The sequence below is a fragment of the Peromyscus eremicus genome, chromosome 17 (assembly GCF_949786415.1).
Source record: "Peromyscus eremicus chromosome 17, PerEre_H2_v1, whole genome shotgun sequence".
Lineage (NCBI taxonomy): Eukaryota > Metazoa > Chordata > Mammalia > Rodentia > Cricetidae > Peromyscus > Peromyscus eremicus.
Genome location: NC_081433.1, coordinates 14,692,399 through 14,704,898, shown reverse-complemented (window position 1 = coordinate 14,704,898; position 12,500 = coordinate 14,692,399). Strand labels below are relative to the sequence as shown.

At 40.7% G+C, this 12,500-nt stretch overlaps 1 protein-coding gene across 2 annotated transcripts in view; it reads right to left on the bottom strand.

The window, feature by feature from the left end:
• The window catches only part of LOC131894114 (phosphatidylinositol 3,4,5-trisphosphate 3-phosphatase TPTE2-like), a 56,899-nt gene that overhangs the window by 32,726 nt on the left and 11,673 nt on the right, over window positions 1-12,500 (bottom strand). For both annotated transcript variants that reach the window (XM_059244287.1, XM_059244286.1), the window contains exons 4-7: window positions 12,060-12,179; window positions 9,865-9,964; window positions 9,681-9,744; window positions 8,887-8,951 (exon numbers count right to left, since the gene is read on the bottom strand). In XM_059244287.1, the coding sequence (XP_059100270.1) occupies window positions 8,887-8,951; window positions 9,681-9,744; window positions 9,865-9,964; window positions 12,060-12,179 (349 nt within the window). The remainder of the gene's footprint in view (window positions 1-8,886; window positions 8,952-9,680; window positions 9,745-9,864; window positions 9,965-12,059; window positions 12,180-12,500) is intronic.

Genomic DNA, 12,500 nt, shown 5'->3' with positions numbered 1-12,500 from the left:
TGTTTACAACATTCTAAATTTTTTGGGGGGGTTGCTATTGTTTTGTTGGCCATCATACTATAGAACACAAATGAAATTCACTTAACTTCTAAGAAGATAGTAGGACTTAAACTATAGAAGTGGTTGTGATGAGCCCGGGAGTTCTGTCATTATATAGGCATTGCTCTTTCAGGCAGTAGTCCAGCCCTGATGATTTCTAATTGTGTTGAAATGGTTTTACTGATAAATCACTGTGGTTGCCAAATCTTTAATCCAAGAGCGAGGTTTTCAAACAAGGGTGTACTGGTATAGACTACAAATATGGCTGCTGTTTTTATAAATTATTTGGACTTTTGACTATTTCCCCCTCTCTTCTATTTGCTGTTTCCACACCAGAGCAGATTGCTGTCTTGATTTTTTTTTCATGACAGGTCACATGAATTTCTCTCCTGCTAAAAATGCTTGCCTTTCCTTTAACATACTGACATGTGAAAAGGGACATATTCACTTCATAAATATTTCCATGAGGAAGTTAAAAATGATGAACTTAAATGTTGTATGCACAGATTTTGCTCCACGTATCCAGGTCCTCTTCAGGGTTCTAAGGAGTGTACTTCAGGATAGCAGAACATTTTATGCAGACATGGAAATGATTAAAACTGCTTTTTAGTCACATGATTTGGAAATTGCATAGAAAGCTTATCTTACATCTTTTTTAAAAAATATTTTTATTTTATAATTTTACTTATCAGTCACAGATTCCCTCGTCCTCCCTCCTCCCACCCACCCCCCATTCCCACCTCTGCTAAGGCAAGGTCTCCCCTGGGGAGTCAGCCCAGCCTGGTAGACTCAGCCAAGGCAGGCCCAGTCCCCTCCTCCCTACACCAAGGCTGAGCAAAATGTCTCAGCATAGGCCCCAGGCTCCAAAAAGCCAGCTCATGCACCAAGGACAGGTCCCAGTTCCACTGCCTGGGGGCCTCCTAAACAGTTCAAGCTAATCAACTGTCTCACTTCTCCAGAGGGCCTGGTCCAGTTTCATGGGGGCTCCTCAGTAATTGGTTCACAGTTCATGTGTTTCCACTAATTTGGCTAGTTGTCAGTGTGCTTTTTCCAATCATGGTCTCAATATCTCTTGCTCATATAATCCTTCCTCTCTCTTGCTGATTGGACTCCTAGAGCTTGGCCATGGGTCTCTGCATCTGCTTCCATCAGTCACTGGATGAGAATTCTATCATAACAGTTACAGATATATCATTATATCACGGGGAAGGCTCATGCAATCAACTAACCTGGGCTCACAGGGGCTCGCAGAGACTGAACTGACAACCAGGGAGCCTTCATGGGACTGACTTATGCACTCTGCATATATGTTACAGTTGTGTAGTTTGGTCTTCTTGTGAGACTTCTAACAGTGGGAACAGGGGCCGTCTCCGACTCTTTATCGGCTTTTGGGACTCTACTCCTCATACTGGGTCACCTTGCCCGGCCTTAATACATGGGGAGGTGCTTAGTCTAACTGCACCTTGAAACGCCATGTTTTGTTGATATTCATGGGAGACCTGCCCTTTCCTGGATGGGGACAGAAGAAGAAGGGGTTGAGGGTTGGAAGGGGGGAGGGGGGGGGTTAAATTTATCCTAATAAACAGTGCATGTATAATCAGAAAATAAGATAGCTGAGAAGATTTGAGGATTTTAGGTAAAGTACTGTGCATTTTCTCAGTGGCTGAGCCTTTGTGTGGCTCTCTACAATCCTTGAAAGTTTTCCTTCAGATGCAAAAGTGGAAGAAATAACAGTCGCCTTTGAAAGTCTTCTTGCTACAGCTCCACCTTTATGTGTCTACATCCTGCCTCACACCCTTCTCCCTCCACCTGTCTGGTACATTCCTTGCTACAGAAACAACAGATGTTACAGTCTCTATCTGCTGAATGCGGCAGTAGTTTTTGTTTGCTGACCCTATAGATCCCACATCTGGAGCACCTGGGCTACTTAAAGGCAACACTGAACATTTCTTTGTAAGTAAAGCTCAAGTTTATTTTACCCTCGGGTTGGGGAGATAGTTCAGTTTGTACTTTGCAAGCATGAGAACCTGAGTTTGATCCCCAAACCCACCTTAACAGGCTGGATGTGGTCAAATGCTTATAACCCAGCACTGGGAAGATGGGGACAGGCACATCCCTGGAGCTCACTGGACAGCCAACTGAGCCTTGGTGAGCTCCAGACCAGTGACAGAGCCTGTCTCAAAAACAAAGTGGGTGTTAGCTGATGAACAGCACTAATAGCTGTCTGCCAGTCTCCACATACACATATGCACACACTTACATACGAACACACACATACACACACGATACACTAAAGATTTTCAAGAGAAAAAATATCCTCTGCTTTGCATACTTAAGGTCAGTCCAAATATAATCCTATATTTATAACATTCTTTCCTTTATTTCTCCTTCCTTCCTTTATTTCATTTTCTTTCTTCCTTTCTTTTTCTTTTCTCCCTCCCACCCTCCCTCCTTTCTCCTTTCCTACCTTCCTTCCCTCCTTTCTTTCTTTTTTTTTTTTTTCAAGACAGGGTTTTTATGTGTAGCCCTGGCTGTCCTGGAACTCACATTGTAGACCAGGCTAGCTGGCTAGCCTCAGACTAAGAGATCTGCCTGTCTCGGCCTCCTGAGTGCTGGGAATAAAAGCATGTGATGTTGGGGACACAGAGGTCCTTGTACTCAGAGCAGCACTAAGAAAACTAGGAATGTTAGTCACGAATGAGATGTCTCCTCAGTGGAGGAGATAAAAATCAATTGCCTGCATTCCATCCAGAAAGCTGATGAGTGGATTTTGTTAATGACCTGGTGACCTTTTTGTTGTCTGTGGAGGCAGACCTCACCCAAATTCCCCAGAATGATTATCCCAGACTCTCCCCTCCCTAGACCATTACCCATCCTTAGGGGAGATGTCACAAGTACTCTATGGCCTGCTGACCTCTATGCTATCAGTCAGAGAACACACCAGATTCTAGGCCCTTGAGCTCTAGAACCCACCCTCATGGTCACATGAACTGTGCAAAGGGTCTCTATGTAGTCACAACTTCAGCTTTATTGTGCACCTGGGATTGCATTGATTGGACTGATTGTTGCCTGGAAACCTTTTCCCAAATTGTGTTTTAAATATGCTGACAATGAACCACCTGGCATTGGACCCCTCAGTCTGACCCAGGCTGAGGAATTCAATCTGCACCCAGTTTTCATTCTTATCTCTTGGAGAGGTTTGCTTCCCTGCCTGGACACCTTCAGGGACCCCCTCCGTGGGGCACTACATCCTTACCATCCTTTAAGATTGAGGAAACCACAGGGCTGTTTTAGCATCCTCTCAGGAGTTAAGGGTCCACAGACATCACCCTTGAGTTAAAGTGACATCTGTCCAAGATGTGCAGCTGTTGCTGACCATGTGTCTGTCCCCTGAAGCTCTCTGGCTAGCCAACCCACCAGCAGCTTAGATCTAAGCCTGCATTCTGAATGAAATAAATAGTCATTCAACCCGTAGAGAGGCTTTTGTGGTAGCTTGTGTCTTATGCATTTTATGAAAATAGATTCTCTTTGAATACTTTGATTAAAACCGTAAAGCAACCAATAACTGTAAAACAACACCCCGAGGAGATATCAGTTCAATAACTGATAGAAACCAATAGTCCAGAGCTCACTTGAGAAATGCCTTTGTTTTGATTTTCAGCTACATGAAGGTTTTTTTTTTTTTGGTTTGTTTTTTGTTTGTTTGTTTTTTTAGCAACAATTTAGCTAATATTAAATATGGCTAAATTGAGACCAACTTTGTAGAAAGAAAAGCAGCTCAATTTAAGTAAACTATAATTAACTCCAAGTTACCAACTTAATCTACTGAAAAACAATACTATCTACCAAAGGATGTGTTACCCATAAAGCTTAATTGTGGCAATTTTGGGAGGTGAATTAAATATGACTGAAGAAGCTTTGTTGAAAATTTTGCATTTGTTGCATGTAGATGAACAGGAAGCGTGTTAACTAGTCTAAACCTAATTATTTTCAGATTCACATATTTAAATTCACATGATATAGTGGCCTAAAAGCCTCCTCCTTGATGACTAGTGTTCATGGCACCAGAATGTGGCCCATAAGCTTCCAAAGGAGAAAAACACCTAACAGTCCCACCCAGCTATGACATATAGGAGCCACAGCAGTGACCACCACGGCATGACAGCCTAACAGGGCAGGAGTAGTTCCCGTACCTTGGTGATAACCAACCGCTCTCCAATTAGACATAAGAGCCTCTCAACAAGAAGGAAACCTAGCCAGCTAGTCATGGCTAGTGAAGCCGTGAGTCTTGGAGGAGAACCTATAATGCCACTTTATTAAACCAGCCTAATCCCTAACTACATTCCAAATATTTGTCGTTCTACCCAGAGATAGGTGTTGTCCTCACCTCTCATCAAGGAAACTTCTTTTGGTAACGTATGGAGACCATTACAGAAAAACACAATGAACCAAAATGCTGAATGGCGGTGCTCAGTACCAACTGATAACATCTACAATGCAACTCCTGTACCTAAGGATCAAGGCTCATTGAAGAAAAGGGGATGGAAAAAAATGTAAGAGCTAGAGGATCAGGGAGTTTGCCGGGAGACTGTGCCTCCTAGGAAGGTTGGAAGCTGTATATAGAAAGTCTCACTAACATGACTGCCTAAGCATGAGCTGAACAAGGACAAGAATAGACATGCTAATGTGGCTAGAATTTCCACTAGGAACGATGAAAACCTCACAGACAGGAAATTATCTATGATTAAAATGAAGATGTCTAATTCTGGCTCATTTTACCAAATGTCTTGTCAGAAAACCTTTAAAGAAAGATTTTCTTATTTCTATAGACAGGAATTGTATTTTATTTGCTGTGTGAATGTTTTTTTTGTAAATTTTGGAGAGATTTTTTTATATATTTTTTAATAAAAATGTATTTTCTTAGAAGCATTCAGAATGTCAACAAAACAACTGCAATTATTTTTGCAATTATGGAGTGGTATTCAGTTAACAGGACATCAATTATCTTTGTATAAGCTGCAGCAGAGACAACTGAAGACGAAAACAAAAAACAAAAAACAAAACAAAACACCTACTGTCCCCATGTATAACTAATTTGTGCTGTGCACCAACAAGAACCTGCTTTAAATTTCCATACCAGTTTACAAGCCCAGACTGGACCAGGCAAGGTTAGTGGCTATTGAGAATACCACCAGGTCAGGGCTATCTGAAGACACATTCGGTAGTGTGTTAACTGTACAAAAAGAGACACTGTACAGTTTAAAAACAAATCGTACACAGCCTTATATTTCATTTTTTTTTTTACTTTAAAAGGAGTGAGTTGTATACAGGGGGTTTAAATGCTTTATAGACAAGGAAAAAACTGCGCTAGAATCAACTTATTCATCATCATCCTCTTTTTCATCTTGGTCTTCCTCTTCATCCTCCTCCTCATCTTCCTCTTCCTTTTCTCGCTCTTTTCATCTTGACCACCCCCTTCTTCGCCGCCCCGGGTTTTCCTTCAGCTCTGCGGGCAGCGATATCCTTTTCGTATTTTCCTTCCTCTCTGCACAGGGCTTCCTGTCGTCCGCAGTGGAGTTGTTCCACATCTCTCCCAGCTTCTTTGCGGCATCACCGATGGACAAGCCAGGGTGTTCGCCTTTGATTTTGGGCAGTACTCAGAACAGAATAAGAAGGCTGAAGGAGGAGCCTCTTGGGTGCACTGGGGTCTTTGAACTTTTTTTTTTTTTTTTTGGTCTCCCCTTCTGGGGGATGTAGGTTTTCATTTCTCTCTCATAACGAGCCTTGTCAGCCTTTACCATGTCTTCAAATTTCCCCGTTCCTTTAGCAGGCATGGTCTCCCCCTTTTCTGAGCACTTCTTCGAGAACTCTGAGAAGTTGACAGAAGCATCCGGGTGCTTCTTGCGCTCCTCCCTAGGTTTGCACAAAGAACGCATGTGAGGACATTTTGCCTCTCGCTTCTTAGGATCTGCTTTGCCCATGTTTAGCTGATTTTCCTCTGCGAAGCACAGAGTTGCCCAGTGCCCACCTGGCTCTGGCTTGCCCAGGCGCTTTCTCTATGGAGCTCAATGCACTGCAATGGCTGTCTTTTTATATCTTTTAATAGGGAGTTAATGAGATCTCAACAAAAAATGACTTTAGGAGTTTGTGAAAAAACAAATCTGTGTCCAGTTTGTGTGTCTTTCTTCGGCTATACTTACTGATATTTATACTTTTGAAATTCTCCTAATATGGATTTTAGACAGTATAGTGTATTCACTGACTTTGTGAAGTGGTATATAAGTTTATGATTTCTTTGTGTAAGTGGTATTTTCTAAATAGTGACAAATACTGATGTTATTTTTTTTTAAAGAATTACCACTATATGGCTGGGCAGTGGTGGCACATGTTTTTAATCTTAGCATTTGGGAGACAGAGGCAGGCAGATCTCTGTGAGTTCCAGGCCATCCTGGTCTACAGAGGTAGTTCTAGGATAGCCAGAGCTACACAGAGAAACTCTGTCTCAAAAGAAATAATTACCGTTATACATAACAATATTGGGTGAATCTGAATAATTTATTTTGAGGATAAAAATCTAGTCACAAAAGATGTACAATATGATTCCACTTATGTGAAATTGAAGAAATAGTGGTGACATAGTTCAAAATAATGATTACATCTAGTATGTTCGAATACTGACAAAAATAAGTTAAGTGATTCTTAATACCTTGATAATTTCCAGTCGGTTGATATATCCAGTGTCACTTGAAGAAAAGTGACTTCTCCCTTTCCCAGGAGCTATCATTAGCACATTGCGTCTTGGCCAGGGTTGGGACCCTGTGCCCACCTCCCTTCATTTGCGAGGGTTTTGTCTGGCTTGAGCCTGTGCTGATCTTGTACATGCTGTTAGTCTCTGGGTCCATCCATGCGTCTTCCCTGTGTGTCTGGAAAATGCTGTTTCCTTCACATCATCAGACCCCAATGACATTTTTAACCAGTCAAATTTAATTTATACTGGTAACTTAAAATATAAAAGTTAGACATATTAAAGGAATACCATTAGTTTGGTCCACAGTGTAATTTTTAAATTAGGCCAAGGACATCTGTCTCATCAAACATTTATCTTTTATTCAGTAAAAACATTCAAAATCTTTTCTGTATGTTTTGAAGTACACAGTATATATACCCTGCTATGCAATAGCACAGCGGAGCATCTTTTGCTCACCTTTAACATAGTATCTATCCGTTGGTCAACCTTTGCTTATCACCCCTTTCCTGCTTACTCTCCTCAGTCTCTGGCAAACACCATGATGCTTTCAACTTCTGTGAGAGCAACTTTTCTATATTCCACATTTGTCTTTCGGGGCCTAACTTACTCATTTAACACGAGATTCCCAGTTCTAGTTGTATAATTTGAAAGACAGGATTTCATTCTTTTTATGGCTGAACAGTATCCAGTTGTGTTGTTTTCTTGATTCATTCTTTTGTTTATGGAACAATCACTTCCTCTGTTGGTTAAGAATAACATTGCAGTGCACAGACAGCCTCTGACACACTGAATTTATTCCTTTAGTATAAATACCTAGTATCGAGATTACTCGAACTCACTGCAATTCTATTTTGCATTTCTTAGGCACTTTCATAGTGATTTCCATAACAGCTGTAAAAGTTTAGATTCCTGCCAACAATTCACGAGCATTCTTTTTACATCTTTGTTGGTATTCCTGGTTTTGTTTTGTTTGTCTTTTTAGTAACAGTCACTCCTAAATGGAATGTGGTAGTATTTAATTGTGGCTTTTACTTGCAGTTCCCTGATAATTAGTATGCTGACCATGTTCCATATACTTGTTGGTCATATGTCTTCTCAAAAGAACTGTCTGTTTGGGGAAAGTGGCATTTTAATCAATGATGTCAGCTTATGCAACCATGACATACCCAATGATCTTATAGCTGTCTTAGTTCAAGTACACTCTATAATGCTCACATAATAGCAAAATAACCCAGTGAAACATATTCCATCAAGTAGTACATGACCGCACTTTGAGATACACACACACACACACACACACACACACACACACACACACACATACATATAATATACATACCTCAATAATATACACATATATGTATGCATTTGTGTACATATGTATATATGCATATATGTGTGTTTATAAACTTTTATTGAGGTGAATCAGATACTACAGGCTACACTAATATACACATATATAAGGTAACTTTTTAAGCGATAACTTTCAGTTGGAATTTCAGAGAAGAGAAGATAGCTGTACTGGCTAGTTTTATGTCAGCTTTACACAAGCTAGATTAGATTCATTTGGGAAGAAGAAATCTCACTAAGAAAATGCCCCAGCCAGACCGGCCTGTGGGTAAGCATGTGTTGCATTTTCTTACTTAGTGATTGATGTAGGAGGGCTCAGCCTATTGTGGGTGGTGCCATCTCTGTGCAGGTGGTTCTGGGGTATTTAAAAAAGCAATCTGAGAAAGCCTTGGAGAGCAAGTCAGTAAGCAGCACTCCTTCATGGTCTCTGCATCAGTTCCTGCCTCCAGGTTCCTGCCTTGAGTTCCTGCCCTGACTTACCTGGATGGTGGATCAATTCTTTTCTCTCCAAGTTCACGGTGTTTTATCCCAGCAATAGAAACACTAAGGTGATAACATTGCATATTTGACATTGATTTAGTCATCCAAGGATGTCCAAAGCCATGTTCCTCACTATAATTTAGGAACACAATATATAAATACGCATTTTGAGAGGAGTTTGAATGGAGATAACTTGTGTGGGTGGACAATTTTGATCCCAGAAAACACACTGAGCAGTGAGCACTTGCTACAGGAATAGCCTTTCTTACCTCAATTGGATTTCTGTAGAAGGACTGTCCTCCAGATGATGGAAAAGACATGGCAATAATACGATCTGGAAGCCAAAGAGATGGCTATGATTAATATTGTAATAGAGGTGATACAACATGCAAAAATTTCATCTACATATAACAAAACTTTTTTTTTTTTTTTACAAAAAATAACATTCAGGATAGAAAAAAATAACACATTCTTAGAGTAATCAAAACTATATAATACATTAAATTACCCAGTACAATAATAATCATTAAACTGAAACAGTGATCTTAAGACTCAATTGGTTCATCCATGGGCCTCAGATTTTTGTTGTCCTAAGTCCGCGCTCCCTTAGTGCTGGTAAAATGTCTTTTCTTTAATAAACCAAAGAAAACATCCTTAATTTCAGTAAACACAGGAACTGCCAGGGTGCTTTCCAGCACACATGAGTCAGGAAATCTGAGACCAACAGAGTAGAAACCTCAGTTGGTGGAGTTGAAAGAAGCTTGAAAAGTCTCTCGGGATCCTTGAGATCACAGTTAGCTATGAGAGCTGAATAAATGAAACTCCAGCTAAAAATATTTCAGCCAAAAATCTACCCCATCTCCTGTACTACAACAAAGTAGTTCTGGTTTGAAGGGACATAAGTAGATACGTCCATTGCCAGGGTCATACTGCCACAATGACATGTGCACTATTACATAAAGAATGCTTTGAAATACCATGGCAGAAATGAAAGAGAGTGTAGCATCTATCACTCACACACAAAATGCAAAATCTTTATAAACATCAGGTAAGTTTCACGAACCAGTAACGTAAGTGAGGTCCAGGTCAAACCCATCCTTCTTGAACCGTCTTTTGTTTTTGGAAACCTGGATTGGAAAGTCGTAACGTCAGAAAACATGAATCAGCAGGGAAAAGAACGTAATATAAAGATCTACAACCTCAAAAGCGATCCCCGAAACAGAAAACAGATGCGTGCTGCCACTCACCAGCTGCCTAGTCAGCTTTTCAAGGTGCCTTTTTTGGTGAGCCAGCTGCAAAATTCTTATCAGAATAAGAAGTCGCAGAGGTCGAAATAAAACTGCCAATCTAAGGAAATGTATAGATAAAAGTTAAATACCCATTTTTTTTTGCTAGAAAAAACCAGAATATTTGGTTACTATGGATTAAGTTGAACACTTTTATAATTATTTGTTTGTTTATTTTGGGTGGTGCTGTGGGTCCAGTCTGAGACCCTGTGAGGGCTTGGCAAGTTGCTCTATGTTGAGTGATGCTTCTTCTGTACTCAGTTTGGAACAGTGGTTCTTGGCCAGGACAGTGTTGTTTTACCCCTATGTAGAAGATAATTATCAATGTCTAGAGACGCTTTCGATTGTCATACTATTATGTGGGTGTGTTGCTACTCTTTCAAGTGGATACAGGCTAGGAGTCCTGATAAACCCTTCACCATGAATGACATCATTTCCCAGAACGATCTGGCCTAAAATGTCAATGATGCTAAATTTGGGGAAGACAGACTCAGAATTTGTGGTTTAACATCAGAGTTTTTCTGTTCTTTTCTTTCCGTGTGTGTGTATGTGTGTGTGTGTGTGTGTGTTCATCAAAACATTGCTGGTGAGATATATATATATATCAATCAGTGAACAGGGAATCGCTACTACCACTGGTGGAGACACATCAGAAAATAGACCGAAATACTAACCAAGTATGCTTGCTGGTGTTTCTCCTATCACCAAAAACACCAAGGTAGAGAACTACTGTTCTCAGACACTGGGTCTTTAATTTGAAGCAATATGAAGAAGCCATCTGAAAGAGCTCTTTAAAGTTCTTTAAAGCAGAGGGTTTGGAGCCACAGTGAGGGGGTGGCTCGTCAGTTAAGAGCACTTGTTGCTCTTGCAGAGGACCTGAGTCTGGTTTCCAGCACCCACATGACGCTCACAACCACCTGGAACTCCAGTTCCAGAAGATTCAATGTCTCTCTCTGGTTTCTGCAGGCACTGCTCACATACGGTGCATACATATACTCACATGCAGGCAAAACACTCACACACATAAAATAAAAGTAGTAAGTCTTTTTAAAGATAAAGCATGGGGTAACAGGCCCCAGAGCCCCTCATTCAGTGGCTATAAGGTAGCAATTGAGAGGTTGATCAGGTTGTTTCAAACACACAACACATTTAGTTGAATCCTGGATTGAAGTCCTGGGAAGTTGGGGTACAGAAAGATACCAGTTATTTGACAAATGAATAATACTATCCCCCCAATCTTCAGACACACATATCTTTCTTTTCTCCATTGCCACAGTAAAAAGGAGGGTAAAGTGGGAGAGAAAAGGAAAAAGGAGGGAGAAGTGGGGAGAGAGGGAAAAAGGAGGGGGAAGTGGGGGGAGAGGGAAGGGTGAAGAGAGAACTCTTCTAATAGATTCTAACATTTCTGACTTTGCCAGAGTCTTCTCATTTCTGCAACTATACTGCAAAACTTCCTCTCTGTGGCTGCCCACATTATCTACTGGTTTCTTGCTATGTTTATTACATTTTAGAGATATTAATTAGAGTCACTCAAATTATTATTATTATTTTTTGGTTTTTTTGAGACAGGGTTTCTATGTGTAGTTTTGCGCCTTTCCTGGAACTCCCTCTGTAGTCCAGGCTGGCCTGGAACTCACAGAGATCCGCCTGGCTCTGCCTCCCGAGTGCTGGGATTAAAGGCGTGCGCCACCATCGCCTGGCCTTTTTTTTTTTTTTTTGAGTCACTCAAATTATATACATGCTTAACACTCTCTTGGTTAAGGGAAAGTCCCAGGACTACAGAACTTTATATCTAAGGCATTTGTGATTGAAGCACAAATGGGAATTTTGGGGTAATTTCATAACATTCTGAAGTTCGAGTTGATATAGGAGGAGTTAAGTCCAGTTTCTTCTCCCCTTTGTACGTTCTCTTATTCAGCGAAAGATTCTTAGTATGTATATCCTCAATGGGCCCCTAAATGCCATCATATTTTAGTTTCAAAGTACATGGGAATTTATATAAACATTTTGCTTTTAAACCATTCATCTGGCATAGTCAAGAGAGTTCAGTTAAAATATTAAATAAAACCAGAGAAAACACAACAAAACAAAGGAAACAACCCAGAAGAACAAGAGAAACAAAAGAGGAGTTTTGAGAGGTAAGTCATGTTCCATACCTTGGGATATCTCTAAGAAACTTCTTGTCATAAAGTACGTAAGTGAGCGCAATGAGCAGGGTCACACCAATAACGACGGCGTCTAGGGTGTTCAGTAAATCAGAAAAGTAATTCTGTCTCCTGGAGCAGGGAGATGGGACAGTTTCAGAGCACAAGTTATCCGACATCTTCACGAAGAATTCTATCTTCAGCCCTATTGGTAGTCTCAGGAAGAAGCAGGTGGGTTATCCTACACTCACCTGAGATTCTAACTGCTTACTGGCTCCTGGGCCCCACCCCGTCACCTGCATATAATTCTGTCCCAAGCACATATATTTTGTGGGGTGTGAAGGTCGCCTGGAGTTGAGACCTGGCTGTGTAGCTTTTGATAGGGTAGAGGTACCCAAGCTGTTCATGCTTTTGTAAGTGACCTCAATAAACTCACTAGTTCACTGAAATAAA